Source organism: Pongo abelii, chromosome 5 (genome assembly GCF_028885655.2).
Source record: "Pongo abelii isolate AG06213 chromosome 5, NHGRI_mPonAbe1-v2.0_pri, whole genome shotgun sequence".
NCBI lineage: Eukaryota > Metazoa > Chordata > Mammalia > Primates > Hominidae > Pongo > Pongo abelii.
The window spans coordinates 145,318,638-145,345,657 of NC_071990.2; the positions used below are offsets into that span (position 1 = coordinate 145,318,638).

General features: G+C 39.6%; 1 protein-coding gene across 8 annotated transcripts in view; it reads left to right on the top strand.

Moving 5' to 3' along the window:
* The window catches only part of PHACTR2 (phosphatase and actin regulator 2), a 298,625-nt gene that overhangs the window by 224,035 nt on the left and 47,570 nt on the right, over positions 1–27,020 (top strand). For all 8 annotated transcript variants that reach the window (XM_063724674.1, XM_063724676.1, XM_063724677.1 and 5 more), the window contains 6 exon segments: positions 683–1,220; positions 7,723–7,922; positions 9,525–9,681; positions 15,390–15,445; positions 21,255–21,316; positions 26,817–26,954. In XM_063724674.1, the coding sequence (XP_063580744.1) occupies positions 683–1,220; positions 7,723–7,922; positions 9,525–9,681; positions 15,390–15,445; positions 21,255–21,316; positions 26,817–26,954 (1,151 nt within the window).

Genomic DNA, 27,020 nt, shown 5'->3' on the forward strand with positions numbered 1-27,020 from the left:
TTTACAAACTTCCCTTTTGATGTTTTGAAGGGAGTGTACCTTTCCTGTGTGGCCATGGGTTTTCCCTTTACCCCATCTCTACTGCAGATGGAAGTAGAGTCCAGCATGGCGAGCTTTCTTCTCTGGAGCTACTGGAACAGCTGGTGTGGATTTTACTCTTTTAGCAGTAAGATGAGTGATTTTGTTTTTGACCCAGAAGGATATATACCCCAGTCTCTTCTGAGTGCAGGCCACCACTCTATTCCTAGAAAGACAGCATAGAACATGTATAATTTATGATGAGCCCAATTGTGTGCTACACCCAGCTAGCTGCTGATGTCTGTCCTCTACACACCATAACATTCCTTCTTGAGAGCATACCGGGCTTTTTTCAAGTGACCCATAGACAAGGGGCAGAAGATTCTCCCTTTGGCTGGCTCAGATAAAGACTAAAGTGAGAGAAGATAGAGGACTCTTGTTCCTCTGAGTTTTGCCGTAAACATCACTTGCTCCTTGCTGGATTGGAGGAAGGGAGGGGCAGAAGACAAGACTATTATCATGATTAGCCTATTTTCTCTTATACATTTATTCAACAAATTCTAAAGGGAACATTTTAAATGTTGTTGACAGTTACACCTTGGTTACTTTATTTTAAAAAGCATTGTATTCTTTGATTTTTTAATGCAAAGTCTCTCTGTTGTAGCTGGCTCCTCTCATTCAAAAAAAACAACTGGCTCTAAAGCATCAGCTTCGCCATCCACTTCATCCACCTCATCTCGTCCCAAAGCTTCAAAGGAGACAGTTTCTAGCAAAACAGGGACAGTGGGGACCACCAAGGGCAAGAAAAAAACTGGCAAGCAGCCAATGACTTCTCGCCTGTCCTCAGACACAACCACTTCTGGCACATCCGACCTTAGAGGAGAGCCTTCAGAGACCAGAGTGGAGAGTTTCAAACTCGAACAGACTGTCCCTGGAGCTGAGGAGCAGAACACAGGCAAATCCAAGTCCATGGTCCCTCCACCCCCTGTGGCTCCAGCACCTTCTCCTCCGGCCCCCCCTCTCCCTCTTGAGGATCAGTGCATTACTGCCTCAGACACTCCAGTTGTCCTCGTCAGCGTTGGAGCTGACCTGCCCGTCTCTGCCTTAGACCCAAGTCAGCTTCTTTGGGCTGAAGAGCCGACGAACAGAACCACTCTCTACTCAGGCACTGGCTTAAGTGTTAACAGAGAAAATGCAAAATGGTGAGTTGGGGAACAAACCCCCTATTTTATCTGAGAACTAAAGATCACTAATATATTCTGTTGGAAATGAAGCACCGGGTTTGCTTTCTTTTATAATTTAATCTACTGAGTCTTAGGTAGGCATACATGTGATCCAACCATTGCTTTGTCAGAGCCCTGCCCTGGGAATGCCTAGGCTACTGGAGAAAATTACATTGGTAGAGCTGACAAATACCACTTGAGATCGGTGTTTTCAAGTACAGTTAGAACCTGCTTCAGCACTGCTCAACAGTCCACAGTTCCATTCTCTTTCCTTTCAGTGCTTATTTTAAATCTTTACTTTACCATTGTGCTTACCCACTCATGTCAGCAAGTTACTGAGCCTTCGCCTTCTCCAAGAACATAAAGAAGATCGGAAGAGAACTCTCAAATTTGAACTCTTTTTTCTCCAGCAGTAGAGTTGTCCCCTTTCTTGTTTCTTTAAATTCCCACCCAGCTTAAATGTTATGTCCTCTGTGAAGCCATTCAATACTTCTAGACAGAATTGGTTATTGTGTCTACTATACTTAGACAACCCTGTGGGACAGAATTAGCCAACATGTTTTATATACCTCTGTGTGCCCAGCAACCACTCCAGAGTCTGATATGCCACAGGCACACAAAGGATGCTCATTGAATTGTTGAAAGAAAATAAAAAAGGGATTTAAGATGGTTATAGAAAAAGTCAGCCTACTTTAACATTGCGGAAGCAGCATTGAAGATAAGATGACCCTATTGCTAGATTTTGTAGAGTATAATGGAAGATAAAAAATAGTGCTCAAGTAGTCTTAGTTTCATTTAAGAAGGTACCTGAACAAAATGGGCCAAAGAACTCAATGTTAACTCACCCTCATCCAGTTCGTGGGTTAGTTGCTTTACCATCACCCAGTTGCCCAAGCTGGAAACCTGGGGTTCATCCAAGGCTCCTCATTCTCTTTCATTCTTTGCATTTCATCACTGACAAAGTCCTATAAATATCCTACTTACAGGTAAATAAAACATATTAGCCCTGTCCCACAGGTATGAAGGGATGGATGGCTGTCAGAGTATAGTAGACGCAATGATAAATTCTGTCTAGCAAAGGCTTAGAGTTCTTGCATCCTGGCTTTTTGCTCCTGAGTCTAAGAACAAAACCTGTATTCATTGTTCAAATCATGTAAAAGGTTCTCTTTCAAAACAATCTGTCATGTTAGACTTAAAAGAATTATTACATTAATTAGGTTGGTTTTGGTCAAGAGACTAAGATATCAACTTTAATTATTTAATTGCTAATGATAATGACCTTTATTTATTGAATACTCATTTAATGTCAGGAACTAAGCACTGTACATGTATTATCATTTTATTTATACAAGTCTTCCCAAAAGTATCCCTGTTTTATAGATAAGAAAACTGGCACTGAGAGAGCTAAAATAGTTTGCACCAGACTGCCCAGTTGGTGGTGGTGAAGCCAGAATGTATACCCAATTCCATGCTCTGAATGAATAATTTCATGTTTTCCAAAGCAATGGCTTCTACTTCTACTGCCATTTCTCTTCTGTTAGTTTCTTTGGGTTTTTTTAAGTCATTTTGAGCACCAATATTTGAAGGAAATATTAATAATTACAATTATTAATTATTACAAATAAATTACAAATTAATTTATTTTCTTTGTTTGACATTTTAATAAAAGATATGGGAAAAGAAGATTTATTGAAATGAACGGTTATGGTGTCTTTCTTAGGACATTTTGTGCTGCTGTAATAGAGTACCTGAGACTGGGTAATTTATAATGATTAGAATATTGGCTCATAGTCTTAGGGGCTGAGAAGTCCAAGATCAAGGCAGCAGCATTTGGCAAGGATCTTCTTTCCATGTCATCACATGGTGGAAGGTGGAAGGGCAGAGAGCACAACAGAGTGAACCTACCCCTGTGAGCCCTTTTGAAAATGGCATTAATCTATTCACGAGGGCAGAGCCTTCATGACTTAAACACCTCCCTCTAGGCCCTACCTCTCAACACTTTCACACTGAAGATGAAGTTTTTTGTTTGTTTGTTTGTTTGTTTGTTTTGTTTTTTTGAGACAGAATCTTGCTCTGTCACCCAGGCTGGAGTACAGTGGCATGATCTCGGCTCACCTCAACCTCTGCCTCCCAGGTTCAAGCGATTCTCCTGCCTCAGCCTCCCCAGTAGCTGGGACTATGGGCGCCTGCCACCATGCCTGGCTAATTTTTGTATTTTTAGTAGAGAAGGGGTTTCACCATATAAGCCAGGCTGGTCTCGAACTCCTGACCTTGTGATCCGCCCACCTCGGCCTTCCAAAGTTCTGGGACTATAGGCATGAGCCACCATACCCAGCTGGGATTAAATTTTAACCCATGAATTCTGAGGGACGCATTCAAACCCTAGCAGCATTCTTAATACTTCCAGCACATAGCAAATATCTTCATTTAACTATACTGAGTATTTTCCAACATTGCAATCACTTCCAGCCATTAGAACTGAACATTCATTCTTACAGCATATATTTTTTGATTGCCTTTTCTGTGCTGGGCAATGTACTAAGCACCAAGGATACAAAAGTGAGCAAGGCAATATAGTTAAGACTAGCTTTTACCAAAATATTGTCTGATGTGCCCAGGAAGTATAATGTTTAAGGTAACATCTGAATTTTGGGAACTAGATTGGGTATATGGGATTATTGTTCAATATACTAAAGAATAAGGTGCAACATGTAAAGTGCTTCCTGATATAGTCTTAAACACTCAGAGAGCTCATATCCGAAGGTGGCCTGACACTATCCTGTTCATTTCCACAAATATTTAAGGAGTGCATTTTATTGTGCTAAGCACCACACAACATACTAAGGGCTTAATATCAGTCTTCATCTCAAGTATATGAAGAACTGTCAGACCAAAGAGGTAAGCATCTGTTCTTCATTCCTACTGGGACTATAATCAGAGGGAGTGAGCTTAGTACATCATTAGCCATTGAGGCTATTTATAATAGATATTCCTGTCCATCAAGGTAGTTATAATGCTTTCCTAGAAGACGCCATAGGGATTTTCTTCTCTGTATATTCTTCAAAATTTAAATTTCATTTCATCCTACAGGGATGGTTTGTGTTTGCTCTTGAATTAATGAACCTGGAGTAAGTAGTCTCTCAAATTTCCTTCCAAATTCCTTCTGCCTTTTTCAAGTGGATATTTGGATTAGAATATCTGGTCTTAGTCACTTGCTTTACTTAGAACTTTCCCTCTGAGTTATGTTTCATCAACTAATGTGTGAAAATCTTGTCATTTTGTGAAGAGACTTCTGTTTGGAATACAAATATCAAAACTTTCAAGAAGACAAGTGGCTATGTATAAAAATACCTACCTCTCTTCCCATATGGCAGGGTACTAATTATTTGGTAGGCTTCCATTCATGGGCAGCTTCATCAGTAACACATATGTGTCATACAATATAAGGTAAATACTAATAAGTCCATTTGGAGGCCATATCCAAAAGGCTACTTTGTACAGTTCATTTTCACAAACATGTATAGAATGCACTATATTGTCCAGTGTGCCCAGGAACCCGAGGGGGAAAAATGAGGGGTAAGTCATGAGTTGATTAATACAAATTTGGAATATATTTAACATCAGATATAATTTATAGCATAACTCATTAAGTGTAAAATATAATAGTATAATAAACGTAAAATGTAATAGGTAGACCAAGAGTCTTCAGTCTGGATTCTAGACAAGACTTGCTACCTTGGTTAGGCAACTCACTCACGGTCTTCTTTGATTCCATGAGCTATAAGTTATCTGCCCTCCTTATACAATAGAATACTTGTAAATTGTAGATGTATGCTGGACTCTTTGAAAACCATGAAACAAAATACAAATAGTAAGATTAGAATAATAATCAATATGATAATTAATTAGTGAACAATGACACCAACAAATAAAGGACTCATCTCTCAAATTTGTTCTGTTATTCAGAACATATTATTAATTGGCATGTATTTTAAATGTGCTGTGATCACCCATAATGGCAGCCAATTCAAACAAGAATGGCTTCCAGTGGCAATCAACTAAAAACCCAGACTGTGGAAAATTTTTCCCATAAAAATAGATCTTCTCTTATTTAAGATGAGATTTCACACTGTAGAAAACAGTATGATGGTTCCTCAAAAAATTAAACATAGAATTACCATGTGATCCAGCAATTCTACCTCCATGTGTATAGCCAAAATAATTGAAAGCAGGCACTTGAATTTGTACACCAGTGCTCAAAGCAGTATCATTCACAATAGCCAAAAGGTGAAAACACGCAAATGTCTATTGACTGATGAATGGATAAACAACATGTGTTATATACATAGAGTGGAATATCATTCAGCCTTAAAAAGGAAGCAGATTCTCACACATGTTACGACATGAATGAAGGAACCTTGAAGACATTATGCTAAGTGAAGTATGTTACATACAAAAAGACAAACATTGTATAATTTCTCTTAGAGAAGGTGCTTAGAATAGTCAAATTATAGAGAGAAAAAGTAGAATGGTAGTTGCCAATGGCTGGGAGATAATGGTTATGGGGAGTTGTTTAATGGGTAGAGTTTCAATTTGGGAAGATGAAAAAGTTCTGAAGATGGTTGATGGTGATGGTTACACAGTGATGTGAATGTGCCTAACGCCAGTGAACTGTACACTTAAAAATGGTTAAAATGGCTAATTTTATGTTATGTATATTTTACACAATAAAAATGAGATTTCCTATTTCCCTCTTTGAGAACGAGAATATAGTCTGTTGGGTTTTTCTGATAAGTGAGAAACAAAATTTTGACAGTGCTCACTCAGGTTTATAACTACAAAGTAGAGTTTTAAATACCTCGTATTCTGATAAAGTTTATCTGTGTTTATTGCTGGAAGAACTTTTTACCGGAAAGCAATTTGGGGGATCTTTGTGTCTTAAAATGAAGATTACATTATTTTTGATGTGATGTTTTTATGTAAATTACTATGTATTTTTTAGTCTAGTCTTTGAAAATTGGCAATCTTTGTACATTAATGGTAACTCTTTAAACCATAGACTTTTACCAGGGTAAATAATAGAAAATTATTGCATCCTTGCATATCACCTTTTTTCTTTCTTTCTTTCTTTCTTTCTTTCTTTCTTTTTTTTTGAGATGGAGTCTCGCTCTGCCCCCCGGGCTAGAGTGCATATTACCTTTTTTCTAAAAAGTTTATTTAACTTGCACATTGTCTATTATATTACAAGAGGCAGTTTTAAAAATGCAAACACACATAGGATAAATGAGTTTTTACTATTTACATATTGGGATAAAAGCAGGATTAATTCATATATATATATATATATATATATATTTTTTTTTTTTTTTTTTGAGACAGGGTCTCACTCTGTTACCCAGGCTGGAGTACAGTGGTGCTAGCATGGCTCACTGCAGTCTCGACTTCCCAGGCTCAAGCAGTCCTACCACCTCAGCCTCCTGAGTAGCTGGGACTACAGGCAAGCACCACCATGCCCAGCTAATTTTTTATTATTTTATTTTATTTTATTTATGTATTTATTTAATTTATTTATTTTTGAGATGGAGTTTTGCTCTTGTTGCCCAGGCTAGAGTGCAGTGGCGCGATCTCGGCTCACTGCAACCTCCACCTCCCGGGTTCAAGTGACTCTCCTGCCTCAGCCTCCCGAGTAGTTGGGATTACAGGTGCCGGCCACCACTCCCAGCTAATATTTTGTATTTTTAGTGGAGACAAGGTCCCCTATGTTGCCCAGGCTGGTCTTGAACTCCTAGGCTCAAGTGATTCTCCTGCTTCAGCCTTCCAAAGTGCTGGGGTTACAGGTGTGAGCCACCGAACCCAGCCGTGTATTAATGAAAGAAGATGTACTTTTCTATGTCATTACCTTCTGGGTGCTGTGATGCAAAACAATGAGTCTCCCTTTTCCAGGAACTTGTGGGATTGAGAAGGCAGAGAAGCAATGGGTGGTCAAGGTGTAGTACGCTAAGCACTATAGCGGGGTTGTCTTCAGGTCCCCATGGGACAGACGTGGGGGCAAGGAATTAAACTGAAGGCCCATGAAAGCTTCCTGAAGGAGCTGAGGCTGTAGCTGACACTTGAAGGATAAGCAGGAGTTCATACAGGTCAAAGAAAAAGTGCAGACAATGTCAAATATCCAGGAGCCTCTAGCTCATTATTCTTTCCGCTGAACCCCCATTGCTATGGAAAAAATAATTTGCAAAATGTAGTTTTACCCTATTTGTTTGCTAAATGTATCAGATACCAAGCCTTTGCATTTTACAGATGAAAAATGTAAAACCTTGAGAATTAAGGTTTCATTTCAGTGACTTTAGCCTGGCCTATGTCGAGTGTCTGCTTTCCCCAGCCTGAAGGAAGCCCATGAAACTAGAGCTCTTTTTCATGGTGTGGTGCCCCCAAGGGTTGCTCTGAGCTTCACATCACTCCCATGCTTTTCTGCCTTTAACAGTTTCACAACCAAAGAGGAGCTGGGGAAGACAGTGCCTCAGCTACTGACTCCTGGGCTGATGGGCGAATCTTCAGAATCCTTTAGTGCCTCAGAAGATGAAGTCCACAGGGAATACCAAGCCAATGACTCTGACTCGGATGGGCCTATCTTGTACACCGATGATGAGGACGAAGACGAAGATGAGGATGGCAGTGGAGAAAGTAAGACTGTTTTCAAGAGGCAGGGAGGAGCGTGGGTGATAAGCAGAAGCAGCTGCAGTTTATAAAGAATAAAAGCCTCATTAGGAACCAGACATCTGATGTTTTCTTTCCCCTCATCCTCCTTTCTCAAATTAGAAATGTGTGTATCCTAAAGTTTAGCTTTTGATGGGAGGCCTTTCCAGAAGATGATGTCACACGACTGGATCTGGCCTTTGTTGATGAGCTAGATGAGCTAGATGTGCATATTAGTATTTGTGCTGAGAATCAAAGCTTTCTAATAACAGAGACCTTTCTCACTATGACCAAAGAGAGCCCTTCCACTCTGGGCCCATTGTTGAAGAAAGAAAGTCAGTGCAGATTCATAGGCTTACTCATTGGAGGTGTTTGAAATTTTCACTCTCTTTTGTACTGGGATTTATAGAAAGGGGAAGGAGGAATGAGTCAAGAATGCCAAATACCTCATTAGCATTAAGAGGCTGGGCACGGAGGCTCACGTCTGTGATTTTGGGAGGCTAAGGTGGGTGAATCCCTTGAGGTCAGGAGTTCGAGACTAGCCTAGCCAACATGGTGAAGCCCTATCTTTACTAAAAATACAAAAACCAGATGGGCATGGTAGCGCACACCTGTAATTCCGGCTGCTCTGGAGGCTGATGCAGGAGAATCGCTTGAACCCAGGAGGCAGAAGTTGCACTGAGCTGAGATCTTGCCACTGCACTCCAGCCTGGGAGACAGAGCGAGACTCCATCTCAAAAAATAATAATAAAAAGAATGCTAAATACCTTGTTAACATTAAAAACAATCATACTTCCACAATAAGTAAGATAGTAGGCCTTCTAGGAAATAATAATATCATTTATGTATTAAAAATAATGGCAAAAACCACAATTACTTTTGCGTCAACCTAATATAACTTAGAGATATGGAAAGTGCTTTTATTTTTTTTTTAACTTTGAGCAGGATAACATGGGAGGGATTCAGTGTGGGACTGAATTTGTAGATTATGGCAAGTTATTACTATATTAGTGATTTAATGGCACTTTTTCAAATCCCTTTTAATTTGCATGGAGCAAAAAATAAAATAAAATGAAACCATTATCTTCCATGTGGTGTTACTTATCATTTGTTGAAATTTTCAGGATTCTGGGGTAATTAAGGGTTAAACATTGGTAGACTCTGCCAGGATGGCGTCTGAGTAGAGGAAAGGAGGAGACAAGGATTAACTGTACAGAATAAAAGCAAAAGAACTAAGTTTTTTAAACTTGAGAAAGGAAAAGCATTGTGCAATCATTCATTTCTATGATCCACCCTCTCAGCAAAATAAACTGCAGCTATCACTTTCCAAACGATGAAGTAGTACTTCTAAGTTTTTTCATGGTGTCCCAATATTTTTCAGAACGTTAAAAAGAAATAGCTCTTCAGTCTTCTCAAAATGAACTGCATCCAACTCAAAGTCTTTTTTTCCTTAGGTTAATTAAGATTCTTCTCCTGCATGAGGAGAAAGAATTTGGTCTGGGCTCTATTTAAAGTCCATACCATGTGTAACCCGAGTGCCACTGGCTAAAAGCCTCTCTCTCTGCATTTCTGCTCTTTTTCAATCCTCAGGTGCTTTGGCAAGTAAAATACGCCGGAGGGATACTCTTGCTATCAAACTTGGCAACAGACCATCTAAGAAAGAACTAGAGGACAAAAACATCTTGCAGCGTACATCTGAAGAAGAGAGACAGGAAATCCGACAACAAATTGGAACCAAGTTAGTCAGGTAATTGCTAGCATTTTAGGACAGTACTGACTAATTTGCATTTTTCTCCTTCCCAAAGCTTCCTACCTAACTGGGTTCATTGTGAATTCCTCATGTACAGATACATCTGGCCTACTGGGTCTTTTAAAGTTGGTCTTGCATGATGAACCACTCGAAGAACCTGTCCTTTGGCCCAGCTAGCCAATGGCTTTGAGGTCACCAAAGCCTATTCCGGGAGTCAAAAACTTTTTTTTAAAGACCAGTTGGCACACATTTCAGGCTTTGCTGGCCAGACAGTCTCTGTTGCAGCTACTCAACTGCGCTGCTGTAGCATAAAAGCAGCCATAAATAATAGATAAACAAATGAGTGTGGCCATGTTCCAATAAAACTTTATTTATTCATAAAGCTGGATTTGGCCTGCAGATCACAGTTTCCTCAACAATCCTGGCCTAATTTATGGACTCACTAGCATTCCTGGGAATGCCGTGAGGTTCTGCCCTGTGGACTGTGAGACTGCAGAAATATTAGTTGCCTTCAATGGTCTGGCTCCATCCAAGTCAGGCAGCCTTAACCCTCATATCTAAACATCCCCTTTCCAACTTCAAGTAAATGGATCATCTGACGTCTCTTCCTGCCTCCAACCATTGTATAGGATATTTGCTTTTGCCACTGGTGACTTTACAAGTCCCTTTAACTGGCAGTTTTAATAGAAGTGAGTATTCATTCATGCCAGAGGTCTTATTTTTGATGATCAGTTTAAGCACGTGTAAGAATTAGTTGTTCTGCTGACTTATCTTACTCTGCATACACAACAGGGTGCATAACTGGGAGAAAGGAACTGTCTAGAATCCCAGAGCAGGATTTGGAGGTGGGGGGAAAATTGCTGTCCTTGCCTGGAAGTGGTATAACTGGAGGCAGGATTGGCACGGAGGCTGCTGACCATTTCTCCAGAGGAAGAGTAACCCCTAAGGCACCTCCTTACGGCTGAGTTGTGCAGAAAGGTGTCAGAGACAGCAGCTGTGGCGTCTATCTGAAGGAAAAGCACAGCCTACCAGGGAACCTCGGGGGACGCTTAGAGGGTCTCTCTGTTCCGTAAACCCTCTTGCGACTCTGGAAGAAATTTGGGAATGTTTACCAGTGGTCTCTCTCGCTCTCGTCTTCTTAATTCAGCCCTAACCTGTGACCATTTCTGGCTTCGGGAAAGAGCCAGCAGAAGCAAGAGGGACTAACGTGATTAATGGTATCGAGCTGGAAAAACCTACAATTCTAAACTTGCCATCTTACCAAGGAAAAACAAGGGGCCTCTCTGAGGCCCAGAGAGATTAAGGAAATGTCTCGAGGACATGCAGTTCCTGAGTAGCAGAACCAGAATTAGAATTTCGCTCCTGGGCTCTGCCCGATTTTCTTTTGTATACTGTCTCCTGTTGTGTACTTTCTACTCTATGTAAGAGAGTATATGCTTCTAGGTTCTCTGATTGTTTTATTACTCTTGTTTATGTTTTACCATGAAGAAGAATGTAAATCATTGAATAATATTTGCATAAAATAATAATAGTATTATCATAGTAAGGAGTAAAAAAGTGTGAAGTATCATATACCCACCTCAATAAGTGTCAAAGTAGCAGTAAAGAAAATTTTGTAAGTTTTTGTTAAAATCCTAAACAAATGAGGAGTTGTAATCCCAGCACTTTGGGAGGCCAAGGCAGGCAGATCTCCTGAGGTCAGGAGTTTGAGACCGGCCTGGCCAACATGGTGAAATACCATTTCTACTAAAAATACAAATATTAGCCGGCCATGATGACTGGCACCTGTAATCCCAGCTACTCCGGAGGCTGAGGCAGGAATTTGGGAGGCGGAGGTTGCAGTGAGCCGAGATTGTACCACTGCACACCAGCCTGGGCAACAGAGTGAGACTCCATCTCAAAAAAAATTTAAAAATAAATTTAACAAAAATATGCTAAATATCTTACTATAGGGAGAAACCCTAAAGTCATTTTCTTTAAAAATAGAAGCAAAGAAAAATTCCTTAACCTTACTATGCTAAAAGTCTGGTCACGATTATTTGTGGTGAAGAAAAGGTATAAATTGTAGGAAAGACATACTATTATTATACATGGCTGTATACCTAGAAAGCTCTAAAAACTGACCCAAAATTGCTATATATAATAATTTCAGCAGGTTTGCTTGATGTAAGATTAACCTATAAAAATCAACATTATATTTATATAACATTGATACACAGAAAAAAATACAATGAAAAAGGGAGATTGCATTCACAGCATAGCAACAACCACATTTTAAATACTTAACTATTCACTTAACTCCAGGCCCAAGAAATCCGTTTCCAGAAAATCATAATGGAAGGAATGAAGGAATATATAATTAAATGGAAAGAAAGTAAACATTTTTATCAATGAAGAAAAATCAGCAGACAAGTTAATCAAATGGGTAACGTGAAGTTTGAAGGACAATAGATGTACTTTATAGAATCAGGGCATAATGGATTCATTCCATAAAATGAAACCTAATAGAAATAAATGTCACCTTTTTCAGTGTGGGCCAAAGAAAAACCATCTGCCAACATAGGATGAGAGGCCTGTGGCCACAGATTGAAAAGATATTTGGGGCTGTGATAAATTTAACGAAAATCATCATGAACATAGCCATTATGAGAGGTGGCTATTCAACATCCTAGTATGGGCTTATCCAGAACTGGCAGAAATACAGTCTATAGGTCAAGGCAGGAAAGAGCTCCTGCTTGGCCCCATCTGTAAAACAGAGCTAACTAACCCAAGAGCTTGGGAGAATTAAAGGAGATGATACACTAATGGTTCTTTAGTACCTGGGTCATAGCAAGCACTCAGTAAAATTAAGTTTCTTATTATTCATTTAAATTATTATACATCAGTTAAACTAGTAAAGCACATTTAAAAATTAAACCCAATGGGCCGGGTGCGGTGGCTCATGCTTGTAATCCCAGCACTTTGGGAGGCCAAGGCGGGCAGATCACAAGGTCAGGAGATCAAGACCATCCTGGCCAACACGGTGAAACCTCGTCTCTACTAAAAATATAAAAAATTAGCCGGGCGTGGTGGCGGGTGCCTGTAGTCCCAGCTACTCAGGAGGCTGAGGCAGGAGAATGGCATGAACCCGGGAGGCAGAGCTTGCAGTGAGCCAAGATCGCGCCACTGCACTCCAGCCTGGGCGACAGAGCGAGACTCCGTCTCAAAAAAAAAAAAAAAAAAAAAAAATTAAACCCAATGTTGGCAAGTTTATGAGCAAATAGGACACATAGACATTGCCCTTTTTCAATATTTCTGAAGAACAGTTTAACAATATGATAAGAGAATTATGAAGCAGTCTGTTTCTTTGCATGGTAATTCCATTTGGGGACTATATAAAAAGTAAATAATCCAAAGGGGGGAAAATGCTATATCTTACAAAGATGTTTATTACAAAGATATTTATAGCAATGACAAATTAAAACAAACCAGTGTTCAAAAACAAGGGTCCAATGAAGAACGCTGTGAGAAGTTGACACTGTGAAATCCCATAAAGTACCAGTTTTCTAAACACTTCATCAAGGATGCCCTGGAAATGATACATAGGCATCTACTGGAAGAGCTAGGGAAGTGTAGATGTGTGTCTGGGCTGGAATGGGAGTGTAGGTGTGTGTTTGGGCTGGGATGGGAGGAGGCTTCTCCATCCCAGATCGAACTATCCAACTAAGACAGCTTCTGTCTCTTACAGATTAGGATTCCACTGCAACCCCCAAAAGTTCGAAAACTTTTATAAATACATAGACTGTATCTATCAAAAATGTCAATGGGCGGGGCGCAGTAGCTTCATGCCTGTAATTCCAGCACTTTGGGAGGCTGAGATGTGGATCACGTGAGCCCAGAAGTTTGAGACCAGCCTGGGCAACATGGCAAAACCCCATCTCTACCAAAAAAAGAAAAAATTAGCGGAGCTTGGTGGCATACGCCTGTAGTTCCAGCTACTTGTGAGGCTGAGGTGGGAGGATCGCTTGAGCCCAGGAGGTGGAGATTGCAGTGAGCTGAGATCATGCCACAGCACTCCAGCCTGGGCAACAAAGCCAGACCCTGTCTCACCAAAAAAAAAAAAAAAAAAAAAAAAAAAGTTAATAGAGCAGAGTTTTCACTGTTACTAAAATGTAAATTTTACAAAATTATTTTTGTTCAAACAGCACATCTAATCACTGTCATTGAAAGGTAATTCACCCACAGTTCCAGCCACAGAGAACTCCATGTCTAATGAGAGACAGAATTATATGTTGCATGACGGAGTCATGTGAAAAGCACAAACATCTAAGTCAAAGGATTTGAGTATGAATCTTGGCGCTAGCATTTACTAGTGTTTTACCTTAGGCAGATTAGTTAATCTCTCATTTCGTCATCTGTAAAACTGAAACTGGCTGCTACCTTGCTGAATTGTTTTAAGGATTCAAGATCACATAAGCTAAGCACCTAGCACAGTACCTGGATTTTTAAAAGTATGACTCAGCTGTAATTATTATTTTTATAATTACCTGTGTGATAAGTGCTTTAATAGATGTATAGTCCTTGTGTATAAATTGCTGTAAATGAGCAAAGAACCAGGAGCCTTTAATTCTCACTTTCAGGAGAGGCCAAATACGTATCTTCAAGATATTATTTTAATCATCTGTAAGATTTCAGTAGATGGAAAAGGAGAGAAAGATGTTCCAGAGGAAGGAGACACCATAAATAAAAGAAAGGTGGCTTATTGTGGGTGTAATAGACAGTATATTGATAATACGGATACGTAGCACAGGATACATGGGGACATGGATGGCAGAAAACCTGGCTGGCATAGACATAGATATTCAACAAGTTCCTTTGTCTGCTCAATTAAGTTAGTTTCAAGGTAGCTCTGATGAAGATCATAGTTTAACAAACATTTTATTGAGATATTTAAAGTATTAATTTCAATTCTTCTTACCATTTCTGTCATAGCCATAAACATTTAGAATTAGTAGTACTACCTAACGTTAAGATTACCCGGCCAGGCACAGCATTCTGTTTTAGACCTTAATGAGCTATATATTAATTAGACTATAAGCTAAGCTGTAACAGAGACCAAAAACTACAGTGGTTCAAACCAGGTATGTGTATTTGTTTTTCACGTGACAGTCCCCAGGTAGGTGGGCCATCCAGTATGGGTGGGAGCATGGCTCCTCGAAGTCTGCCTGGCAGCCCCATTCGTTCTGTCTTCCTGCTCTCCCATTCCCTAGATGGTCTCATCTGCATGATCAAAGCTGGCTCACACCATCATGCTGAAGTTCTAGCCCGTGGAAAAAGGAATGAGAAAGAAGGGAACATGCACCCAGGCATTTTAAGGATGAGAAGGGGAAGTAACAGACATCATTCTGCTCACATCCCATTGCAGAAACTCAGTCACAGCACGATACCTGGCTTCTAGGGAGGCAGAAGTCTGTAGTCAGGTACCTAGCTAACATCCAGGCCGATCTGTTGCTAAAAGGAAGGGAGACTGTGTAATGGGGGTTGGTGAGCAGCCTCAGCCATGATCTGTAGTCTCCAAACTAATGGGAAGGAGACTTTTATTTTGCAGCTTTAAAAATGGATTTTTATTTCTCAAAACATGAAAAATAGAGCTTTGTTGTTTTATTCTGAGTCTCCTACTAGGGTACCTTGTTTTTAACCTGTAATATATCATTTTGTCATCATAGGAGGCTGAGCCAGAGGCCCACAACTGAAGAATTAGAGCAAAGAAACATCCTAAAACGTGAGTGTTCTATACTATAGAATGATTCCTTGTGTAATCATTAACAAGCTGCCTCTACAGATGATCGATTTATCAGTAAGAAACCATCATATATTCATTTACTCAAGATGGACTGAAATAGTCCATTTATGTCACATTTATATGTAATTGTTTATATATTTTTTAAATTTCTTGAATTTGATATTTGATTTTATGGCTTTGAGCCTTATATCCACCCCTAGACCAGAGTCATGGTCATGACAATTGTGTTTAAGAAAGATGAAATATATTCCATGTATTCTTTCACCCAAATATTGAATAGAATAAGAATGCTCTAGTGTTCTTGCAAATAAATGTCAAAGAAAAGGCCAAAAGAATCCACAAACAAACAAATCAAATATTCCTATATTATTATTAATAACACAGTTTGCTGCTAGTTTAACAAATGGCTCAATTCAAAACAAAATTTTCAATCCATTGCATTTTCCTATGTCATGATAACTCGGCTTCCTTCTTGAGTTGTTTATAATTTCTCAGCACGAAAACGTTCTCCATTCATTTTCCTACTTTATTTTCCCATTCTGTTTTTCCCTCTATTCTCTTTGACTTTAGTTTTTACTCATCCCTGCAGTAGTATTTATTGGAGTTAGTATGTTAAAGCTATAAAGCTAATAGAAATACAGTTTGTCATGCTATTGTGTGTCAATGTGGTCAGGCACTGCAGTGAGTTAAGAAATGGATATTTTTAAATTGCGCCTAGCTGTAGTTTTATATATTGTTAACCCAGTTTCAAAAGATCTTTTTATTGTATGAAATATCAGAGAACAGGAATGGGTAAAACTCCGGATAGTACTGCAATGGTAGTGACCCACGGTGTGGGGGAAATCCTTGTCAGCCAGGCTTTTCGAGTTATCTTGGCCTGCTAGAAGACCCCTCCTCTCCAATCTAAGATACTTTTTTTCCTTTAGGGAAGAAAGATTTTGGTAGCATATTGTATTACAGTTGTTAGTACGAAATCAATTCAACAATGAATATGAACTGCCGTCCAGTGAGAGGAACTACCATCCACCCAGTCTATGGGATCACTTTCTTTGGAATGCTTTTTTCTGGCTTTTTTTTTAACATAACTAGAATACAGCTCCAGGAAGGACTTAAGTGGCTACTAATGTATAGAAGAGCCAATTTGGAGGAGGAAAAATTCACGGCTAGAAAAGAAGGAAAATTTTGTGTTTTTGCTTTGCTGAGGAAGAGTAGAAGCAGCATCTAATTTTGACAACAAAACAAACCAAAAAGGTTCATTGCTTTTTGTGATAGGTTCCTGGGAAATACTTGTTGAATTAAGTTTTAAGCATGCTCAAATGCAGACCCTAACCTCCTAAAAAACACAGAGATTATGTCTTACTGGATGCCTGATCCAATACCTAGAAGAAAAAAGGAAGAGCACATTTTGGGTAATTCTTTCTTAACCTGTGAGATAAATAGTGCCAAACCACAACGGAGTTTGGTTATCTGAGGAACTGTTTCGTAGATCTAGAAACTTATCGCACGTTGATCTTAAGTGCTGCATTGGCCTTTATATCCCGTTTTCCTGGAGGTTTGGGAAAGAGTGAGACACTTCAGATTTGACTCCAGCCCTTCTTTTCCTTCCTTCTAAGTTCAACTAAGCATGTTTATTTCTGGAAGCAGAGGCATATTTCCAGCCTGGAGAGGCTGATAACTGGCTTATGATTTCCTGACCCACTATTGTACAGCCAAGGGAGGCAGAAGAAAACTGGGAGAGGTCATCTTTCCCTGAGCAGTCACAGGAAACTGAGTGGCCTAACTTACAAACACTCTACTCAGCCCGTTTCCCTCTTGGTTCTTCCACATAGATTGCTCTTGTTTGTTTGTTTGTATGTTTCATCTCCAGCTTTTGTTCAAGAACAGTAGAAAAGTATGTGATACAATGTGGTTTTTAAGGACGTTTACTTTAACTAGGTCATCTTTTTTTTATTTTTTATTTTTCTGAGACGGAGCCTCGCTCTGTTGCCCAGGCTGGAGGGCAGTGGCACAATCTCGGCTCACTGCAACTTCCGCCTCCTGGGTTCAAGTGATTTTCCTGCCTCAGCCGCCCCAAGTAGCTGGGACTACAGGTGCGCATCACCATGCCTGGCTAATTTTTGTATTTTTAGTAGAGGTGGGGTTTTGCTATGTTGGCCAGGCTGGTCTCGAACTCCTGACCTTGTGATTCACCCGCCTCGGCCTCCCAGAGTGCTGGGATTACGGGTGTAAGCCACCATGCCTGGCCCTAACTAGGGCATCTTTTCTGGCAAACTAGAAAACTAATTCACAGAATAAAACATTCAACAATTTTTAGAGCCCATCACTAGTTTAATAAACATGAGTCAGATGCCAATAAATGCCATTAGTTTTCATTGGTGACCACAGGACAAATTATATTTCTTAGTGTCAATTCACCATACCAGTCCTTACTTGATGTCTTTCCTAATTATTTTAGTGATACTAGAGCTTTTTAAAAAGATATTACATATATGTATTTATATTATATTATATTATATTATATTATATTATATTATATTATATTATATTATATTTAGTTATTCATTTTAGAACCAGTTCCTAAAAACTGATAAAATAGAAAGCAACTTTTGGTACTTAAAAGGTCAACTTTTGCTAATCAAGAAAGGTGATGTATTTAGCTGCGAATGTAATTCTAGCTATGTCTTCTATAGAGAAAAATGAATTAGGCCATTGGATTCTGCATATATTTTTCCCCAACATTTTATTATGAAAATTTTTAAACATGAATAAAAGTTGAAGGAATTTTATGGTAAAATCCGCATATATCTACCATCTATAGTCTGTCATTAACATCTTGCTTTATGACATATCCATGCATCTGTTGATCCAGCTTTTTTTAATGCACTTTAAGTTTATGTGTGTTTTTTCATTTGCTAAAAACACCCACATGAGGCCAGGTAAGGTGACTTATGCCTGTAATCCCAAAGCCTTGTGAGGCCAAGGCAGGAGAATTGCTTGAGGCCAGGAGTTTAAGACCAGCCTGGGCAATATAGTGAGATCTCATCTCCACCAAAAATTGAAACAACAAAACATCTACGTGGAAACATGTAAAAAGCAAAAAGAAAAACAAATCCACAAAAAAATTTGGCTTTTTGAACCCATTTTATCTGAATTAACAACTCAAGAGGATAATACTCCAATTGCTGGTATTTTTGTACTTTTCTTTCTTCTTTTAGCTCATCCACAAAATTCTCTGGGTAACATTGCTCACCAGGCGGGTTTCCTGTGGTGCTTGCTGCTGTTTAACCACATGTATTATTTGTTTATTTATCGGAAATGCTTCCTGCGGGTCGTCCGAAACGTTCGCCCCTCTCTGCTCTGATGAGAGTCACTGAGAGCAAGATTTGTCAATGAACCACGTCACTTCCTTCATGAATATCCCACCAGTCTGTTTAAATTCACCAGAAAGATATACATCCTACTTTATAATTAGTCCTCTAGTGAATCAAAAAATGAAGGAAGCATACACGGTGAATTTTCAAATGCTGAGTTTAAGGTTTAAACTTGACTCTATGAGAGATTTTGCAATGACTGTTTAATAAGATTCAGAGAAGCTGTCATGGTAGCTCATGCTGGTAATCCCAGCTACTTGGGAGGCTGAGGCGGGAGGATCACTTGAGTCCTGGAGATCAAGACAAGCTTGGGCAACATAGGGAGAGCCCATCTCTACAAAATAAAAGTAAAGATTCAGAGGAACAGTCATGTTGGCTTCCCTCTACCTCTCACCCTCATCCTCTAACTTCACTAAAAGTACAATTTTGAACATGGAAAACTTAAAGTCAGTTTCTGATGTCAAAAATGAATTCAATTCCCTAACTGCATTTGGCCCTTCTCTTTTTAGACATCACTGTTACCTGGTAGCACTAGTTCAACAGTATGCTTAATAAGGCAAAACTATCAAATATTCCCTTCAAGGAAATGTCATTTTTGCATATTTAGTGAAGACTGGAGCATTTGTTAGCTTTGGGATGTATTATATCCAATTTTTTAATCTTTGAAAAGTACCTTAAAAATATAGCATAAATACTGTATAGAAAGAATTGACAGAAATGTTTTAAGAATTATATTTCTCTTTTTATTAACAATGTCATCAATATCACTAACAATATCATCAATTTTTATCAACAATATCAACAATTTTATTTTCACTATCGCATGACCTTGTAAAGCTCTGGTTTGAATCACAAGAACCACAGTGTGGCATTTGTTTATTATGTATTTTGACAATCCACAAGCTTTATCCAACTCATATGAGGTAATTCTTTGAACCTAAGTATGCATTTTTAAGGATATGAAAGGATATATATTTTGTGAAGCAATTAAAAACCTACAGTACTTTCATAGGAAGAAATTTAAATTATAACCAAATTTGTTTGACTGGCACGAAATGAAAGGATATTAATTCATTGTTTCTTGTCTTGTGGGTGATTACAGTTTATGTCCACTCTTTGTCTAATCACCTTCTTTCTTATGCATTAAAGTTATTATTTCAGAAGAACATAGAAACTTTTCACTGTTCAGAGAAGGAAAACTGATAGAGAATTTAGCCTGTTCAACTAACAAATACAGATGTTGCAAATATTGAATACTGATATGTTATTCACAGTAAAAATAGTCTTAGTTGTAAGAAGTCTATTTGAATTATAAAATAAATATATTTCATACCTGTCATGGATTAAAAAAAATTTTTTTTAATTGAACCCGGGAAGCAGAGGTTGCAGTGAGCCAAGATCGCGCCACTGCACTCTAGCCTGGGTGACAGAGCGAGACTCCGTCTCAAAAAATAAAATAAAAATAAAAATAAATAAATAAACAAATAGAAGAAGTTTTCCTTTGTCAACCTTTTGGTCAAGCCTTTTTACAGTGTTATTTTCCTTCAAAAGAGTTCATAATAGCACTTTCTAAAACATAATCTTTCATAAGCATCGGTATCCAAGAAGCAAAATGTGTGCTCACTGATCGAACAGATGATCAGCTAAAGGAAGCAACAGAGAGAAGTTCCTCAAGTAAGCAACAACCAGCAAAACCTGAAGGGGTGTTTATTTCTTTAAAAATTTTGGACATTTTTCTTTAAATCCCATCTGTTGGGCAGCATAAAATCGTACTACTTGGTGAATCACTAGAGAACGAGAAGACTTTGGAAAGGCAAAGTCACAAGAAAATAAATAATTTCCACCCAGAGTACATCATAACCTCATTTAGAACGTTCTGGTTTGAAAGCAAAGTCCAAGGAAATGCTTACATTCTGCTTCTATGGAAACCAAGGAAGACAAATCAAATATTTTGGTTGGATTTGAGTGGAAATCAGCAGCTCAGACATGCATCGGATGGTTCTAATTTGCTCTTTTAATATGTCTCAGATTTTCACATGAAGGCCAGATCCAGAAGTAAATTTTTATCTGAATTCTGGTAAATTGTGCTTATAAGCCCATGAAATGATCAGCAATAGAGGGCTTTCATTAGAATATGGGCACTCCTGTGGTTTTTTTAAGAATACAGCAGGACATCAGGAAGCAAAAACATTTAAAATTAGTAAAGCAAACCAGTCCTACAAAAAAAGCGTGTGTGTGTGTGTGTGTGTATAAGATGATCAACCTTCCTACAAAATATTTTGACAACTTTTTAACAATGTTGGTGGTGTGTTTGATCATTATTTGTTAGAGTCACATGATTGTGGCCTGATACACTTTTCTGATTATAAAATCATCTATAGTAACTGTCATCATGACTTTCCTCCTTTAATAAACAGAAAAGAATGAAGAAGAGGAACAAGAAGCAAAAATGGAACTTAAACGCAGACTCAGCAGAAAGGTAATGAAATCGTGACTGTTAATGAGCATATGTGTTTTGAGATATACTTTTTAAAAAAAATACTAATCCTCTCTGTATGTGTAAATCAGATGTTTAGAAATAATTATTCCTATTAGTCTATAATCATAGACATCAAAATCACAAGCCTGGGCAACATGGTGAAACCCTATCTCTACAAAAAATACAAAAATTAGCTGGCGTGGTGGCACATGCCTGTAGTTCCAGCTACTCAGGAGGCTGAGGTGGGAAGATTGCTTCAGCCCGGGAGGCGGAGGTTGCTGTGACCTGATATCATGCCACTGCACTCCAGGCTGGGAGACAGAATGAGACCCTGTCTCAAAAAAATGAAATAAAATAAAATAAAATAAATCAATATAATGCACATGCTATGAATGATGTTTATAATTGTGTGTTGTGCTAATTTTGAAAAATTAGCAAGTGTTTTAAATTGCATTTACTCTATGAAAATATGTACTCTGTGTGAAAATGTTTAAAGACACAAAAAAAGAAAAAAATAAAATCATGTCTTTCATTCAGAGACAGCCATTATTAACATTTCAATGCGTGTATTTCCATTTTAAAAAATTGTTTTGAGTCAGGTGCAATGGCACGCACCTGTAGTCCCAGCTACTTGGAAGCTGAGGCAGCAGGATTGCTTGAGCCCAGGAGGTCAAGACCAGCCTGGACAACATAGTGAGACCTTGTTTCAAAAAAAAAGAATTAATTAAAAATTAATCTCGCTTGATTAGAACAATGAAAAAAAAAGAAAAAAAGAAGTGAAAAAAGTTTTTAATTATGATAAAAATTATTTCTTAAAATGCTCACACTTTCCATTTAGTGTTGGAAATATTAAACAAGTAAGTATTTTGTTACTCCTGAAGATTTCCCACTATTCCACATCACAGCTGGGTAAGTAATTTATTAAGTGAACTTGATCATCCAGCCTGCCTGCTACAGTGCTACCCAGATTGACAAATGTCTTACCTCCCAAACTCAGACAATTGTTGCCACTTATTTATGAATATATAAATCTGATGTTAGGGCCATCACCTTTTTCTGTGTTAAAAAAAGTAATAGCCTTTGGAAAAATCAAGCACCATCAGAGTTTATATTTCATTATAAATCCTTCTAATCATTCTTCAGGCATACCTTATGCACCTAAAAATGGATAAAGTGACTAAAATGTGACATCTACATGAAGTGTGACCTGACCCACGTTTTTGTGGGCTGGCCGGGGAGTCTTCAACAAAAGCATTCCAAGGCAGATGGAGGCAATGCTTCATTCCCACAGAAAAGCTATGGGACTATGTTCAAAGTGTTTGGTTCTGTTTTTCAAGGAAAAACATCCTTAATTTATCTATTGTATTAGTCCATTTTCACACTGCTGATAAAGACACACCCGAGACTGGGAAGAAAAAGAGATTTAATTGGATTTATAGTTCCACATGGCTGGGGAGGCCTCAGAATCATGGCGGGAGGCAAAAGGCACTTCTAACATGGTGGCGGCAAAAGAAAATGAGGAGGAAGCAAAACTGGAAACCCCTGATAAACACATCAGATCTTGTGAGACTTTTTGACTATCACAAGAATAGAATGGGAAAGACCGAGCCCCATGATTCAATTACCTCCTCCTGGGTCCCTCCCACAACACATGGGAATTCTGGGAGATACAATTCAAGCTGAGATTTGGGTGGGGACACAGCCAAACCATATCATTCTGCCCCTGGCCCCTCCAAATCTCACGTCCTCACATTTCAAAACCAATCATGCCTTCCCAACAGTCCACCAAAGTCTTAACTCATTTCGGCATTAACCCAAAAGTCCACAGTCCAAAGTCTCATCTGAGACAAGGCAAATCCCTTCCACTTATGAGCCTGTAAAATCAAAATTTTATCTAGTTACTTCCTAGATAAAATGAGGGTACAGGTATTGGGTAAATACAGCTGTTCCAAATGGGAGATATTGGCCAAAACAAAGGGGTTGCAGGGCCCATGGCAAGTCTGAAATCCAGTGGGGCAGCCAAATTTTAAAGCTTCAAAATTATCTCCTTTGAATCCAGGTCTCACATCCAGGTCACGCTGATGCAAGAGGTGGGTTCCCATGGTCTTGGGCAGCTCCGCCTCTGTGGCTTTGCAGGGTACAGAAAGCAGCCTCCCTCTTGGCTGCTTTCACAGGCTAGTGTTGAGTGTCTACAGCTTTTCTAGACACATGGTGCATGCTGTTGGTGGATCTACCATTCTGGGGTCTGGAGGACAGTGACCCTCTTTGCACAGCTCCACTAGGCAGTGCCCCAGTAGGGACTCTGTGTGGGGGTTCCAACCCCACGTTTCCCTTCTGCACTGCCCTAGCAGAAGTTCTCCATGAGCCCCACCCTGCCCATGGCAAACTCTGGCCTGGGCATCTAGACAGAGGTTCCCAAACCTCAGTTTCTGACTTCTGTTCACCCACAAGCTCAACACCATATGGAAGCTGCCAAGGCTTGGGGCTTCCACTCTCTGAAGCCACAGCCCAAGCTCTACATTTTCCCCTTTCAGCCACAGCTGGAGTGGATGGGGCACAGGGCACCAAGTCCCTAGGCTGCACACAGCACAGGGACCCTGGGCCCTGCCCACAAAATCACTTTTTCCTCCTGGGCCTTCAGGCCTGTGATGGGAGGAGCTGTCATGAAGATCTCTGACATGGCCTGGAGACATTTTCCCCATGGTCTTGAGGATTAACATTAACCTCCTTGCTACTTAGGCAAATTTCTGCAGCCAGCTTGAATTTCTCCTCAAAAAATGGGTTATTTTCTACTGCATCTTCAGGCTGCAAATTTTTTGAACTTTTATGCTCTGTTTCCCTTTTAAAATGGAATGCTTTTAACAGCACCCAAGTCACCTTTTGAATGCTTTGCTGCTTAGAAATTTCTTCTGCCAGATACCCTAAATCATCTCTCTCAAGTTCAAAGTTCCACAAATCTCTAGGGCAGGGGCAAAATGCCACCATTCTTTTTGCTAAAACATAATAAGAGTCACCTTTGCTCCAGTTCCCAACAAATTCCTTATCTCCATCTGAGACCACCTCAGCCTGGACCTTATTGTCCATATTGCTATCAGCATTTTTGTCAAAGCCATTCAACAAGTCTCTAGGAAGTTCCAAACTTTCCCACATTTTCCTATCTTCTTCTGAGCCTTCCAAACTGTTCCAACATCTGCCTGTTACCCAGTTCCAAAGTTGATTCCACATTTTTGGGTATCTTTTCAGGAACACCCCACTCCTGGTACCAACTTACTGTATTAATCTGTTTTCATGCTGCTGATAAAGGCATACCCTAGACTGGGAAGAAAAAGAGGTTTAATTGGACTTACAGTTCCACATGGCTGGGGAGGCCTCAGAATCCTGACAAGAGGCAAAAGGCATTTCTTACATGGTGGCAGCAAGATAAAATGAGGAGAAAGCAAAGGTATAAACCCTTGATAAACCCATCAGATCTCATGAGACTCATTCACTATCATGAGAATAGCATGGGAAAGACCAGCCCCCATGATTCAATTACCTCCCCCTGGGTCCCTCCCACAACATGTGGGAATTCTGGAGATACAATTCAAGTTGAGATTTGGGTGAGGACACAGCCAAACCATACCATTTTTTTTTTCTCAAAGCTCACAAATGTCAAATAATGATCAAACTGAAAGATTTTATTGACTCAGTTTCTAGAGATGACTCTAGTTTTCAATGGCCCTTAAGTTACCATCTGTAGACAATCAATCACCCCTCCTTATTGCCCTGGGCACAGTCTTGTGATACAAATCATCTTTCTCAATCCAGCTGGGCCCCTCCATGAGGCAGCAGTGCCAGCCCTTACCCTCTGCACCCACTTGCCTCCACCATACATAGCTCCATGCTGTAGGTGCAGGTCAGCCCATAGCACTGGTAGCTACCCCATGACTGGGACAGTCCTGAGGACAAGACTGGATGGAGGATTTCTAACCTATATTGCCATTGGTCACTTTCCTTCTAGCCAGTTCTTAGGAGCAAGGGCTTCTCTACCTCCTTATTTCCACCTGCCCCAAAGTGGCAGCAAGAAGCTAGCAATATAGATTGGACAGCAACTAGACCATAGCAGATCACTTAGATTGTTCTCTTTCTTGTCCATTGCCTACCGGGGCTCTATGAAGATAGAGGGAGCCATAGTTGGCACATCCCTGCTCAAGTGGGCTCAGGGTATGGGCCTAGGCCTTCTAAAAGTCCTTGAGTGCTTTGAATATTACAGTATTGGCTTAGTTCAGAAGGAAACTGAGGCCCAGGAAAGGGCTGTTAATGACTACAGAATGTAGACCCAGTGCAAAATAAGGAATATCTATGGACAGGTGTTGTGGCTTATGCCTGTAACCCCAGCACTTTGGGAGGCTGAGATGGGAGAATCGCTTGAGCCCAAGAGTTCAAGACCAGCCTGAGTAACATAGAGAGACCACCCCCCCACACACACACTCTGTTTAAATAAAAAAATAAATAAGCGATATCTCCAGAGAGGACCACTTAGATGATAGGTAGTCTGGCTGTATACAGAGTATATATAAGAGAGGAAATATATGAAAATGGGCCCTATGGCTACAATAGAGGTCTAAGTCTTCCTCTCTGGAGATAACTGTGATACCACCCAGCTAAGAAAGACCGAAATGGGAGTGAACCTCCGTAGCAGAGGGTAGATAATGCCTGTTTACCAGGGGGCCAGCTTTCTTTCACCTGTCAGAATCTTATTCTTTGGTTTGACAAAGGACCCAGAAAGAAAAGCAATATAATTACAAATCTGAATTTGACAAGGACCACAAGGAGGAACCGAAGTTGTCAGAAGTATCTTAAAGGTTGGAGTTGATTTTAAGCAGTGATGGCCTCAAGGAAGTACAGTTATCCATCAGCTCTCCTCTCCCCATTCCTGTACATTGGTTTTTCTGGCCAAGGGCATGTGTCCGATTGGGGTCTTGTCCTTATTATGAATATCTTAAAGACAGCTGTGCTGTAGGTGCACCCTTTATTGGACCCTTTCTATGTCATAACTTTGTATATTTCTGAGTGTATGGGCTTAATATTATAGGAACAGGTTTTTATTCCCATTTCTAAAAAATTCCATGGCTTTTGCCTTGATAATTCAATCACCAAACCAGCCATTCTCTATCTGGGTTACTATTGTATCTGCGCATTGCATATTCCTTGCGTCAGGGATGATAGACCTTTATCACAGTGCCAGGCAAGTTGGGGAAAATAGCATAATGCAGGTGGTTGCCAAAGACTGTGACCTATCTAAAACGATGATTTTTTTATAGTCTCAAAAATTAGGGCACATGGCTTTCTAGTTCTCATTAGAAATTCCCAAGATGCTGTTGCCTTTTTTTTTTTTTTTTTTGATGCCTGAAAGTGACCTTATTTAACCATAACTTTGAAGTGTTCTCTATAGAAAACTTGCCACCATGAGGCTGTAAGTGGTTTACTGAACTCTGCCTTTTTCCTTGTCCTCCTGCAGCTCAGCCTGAGACCCACAGTTGCAGAGCTACAAGCTCGAAGGATCCTGCGATTTAACGAGTATGTAGAAGTCACAGATTCTCCTGACTATGACCGCCGAGCAGACAAGCCCTGGGCCAGGTTAACACCTGCAGACAAGGCAAGAATCCCAGTGGATTTTGTGTTGATTGTATTGCTTTTCTGGAAGCTCCAATATCCACATCCC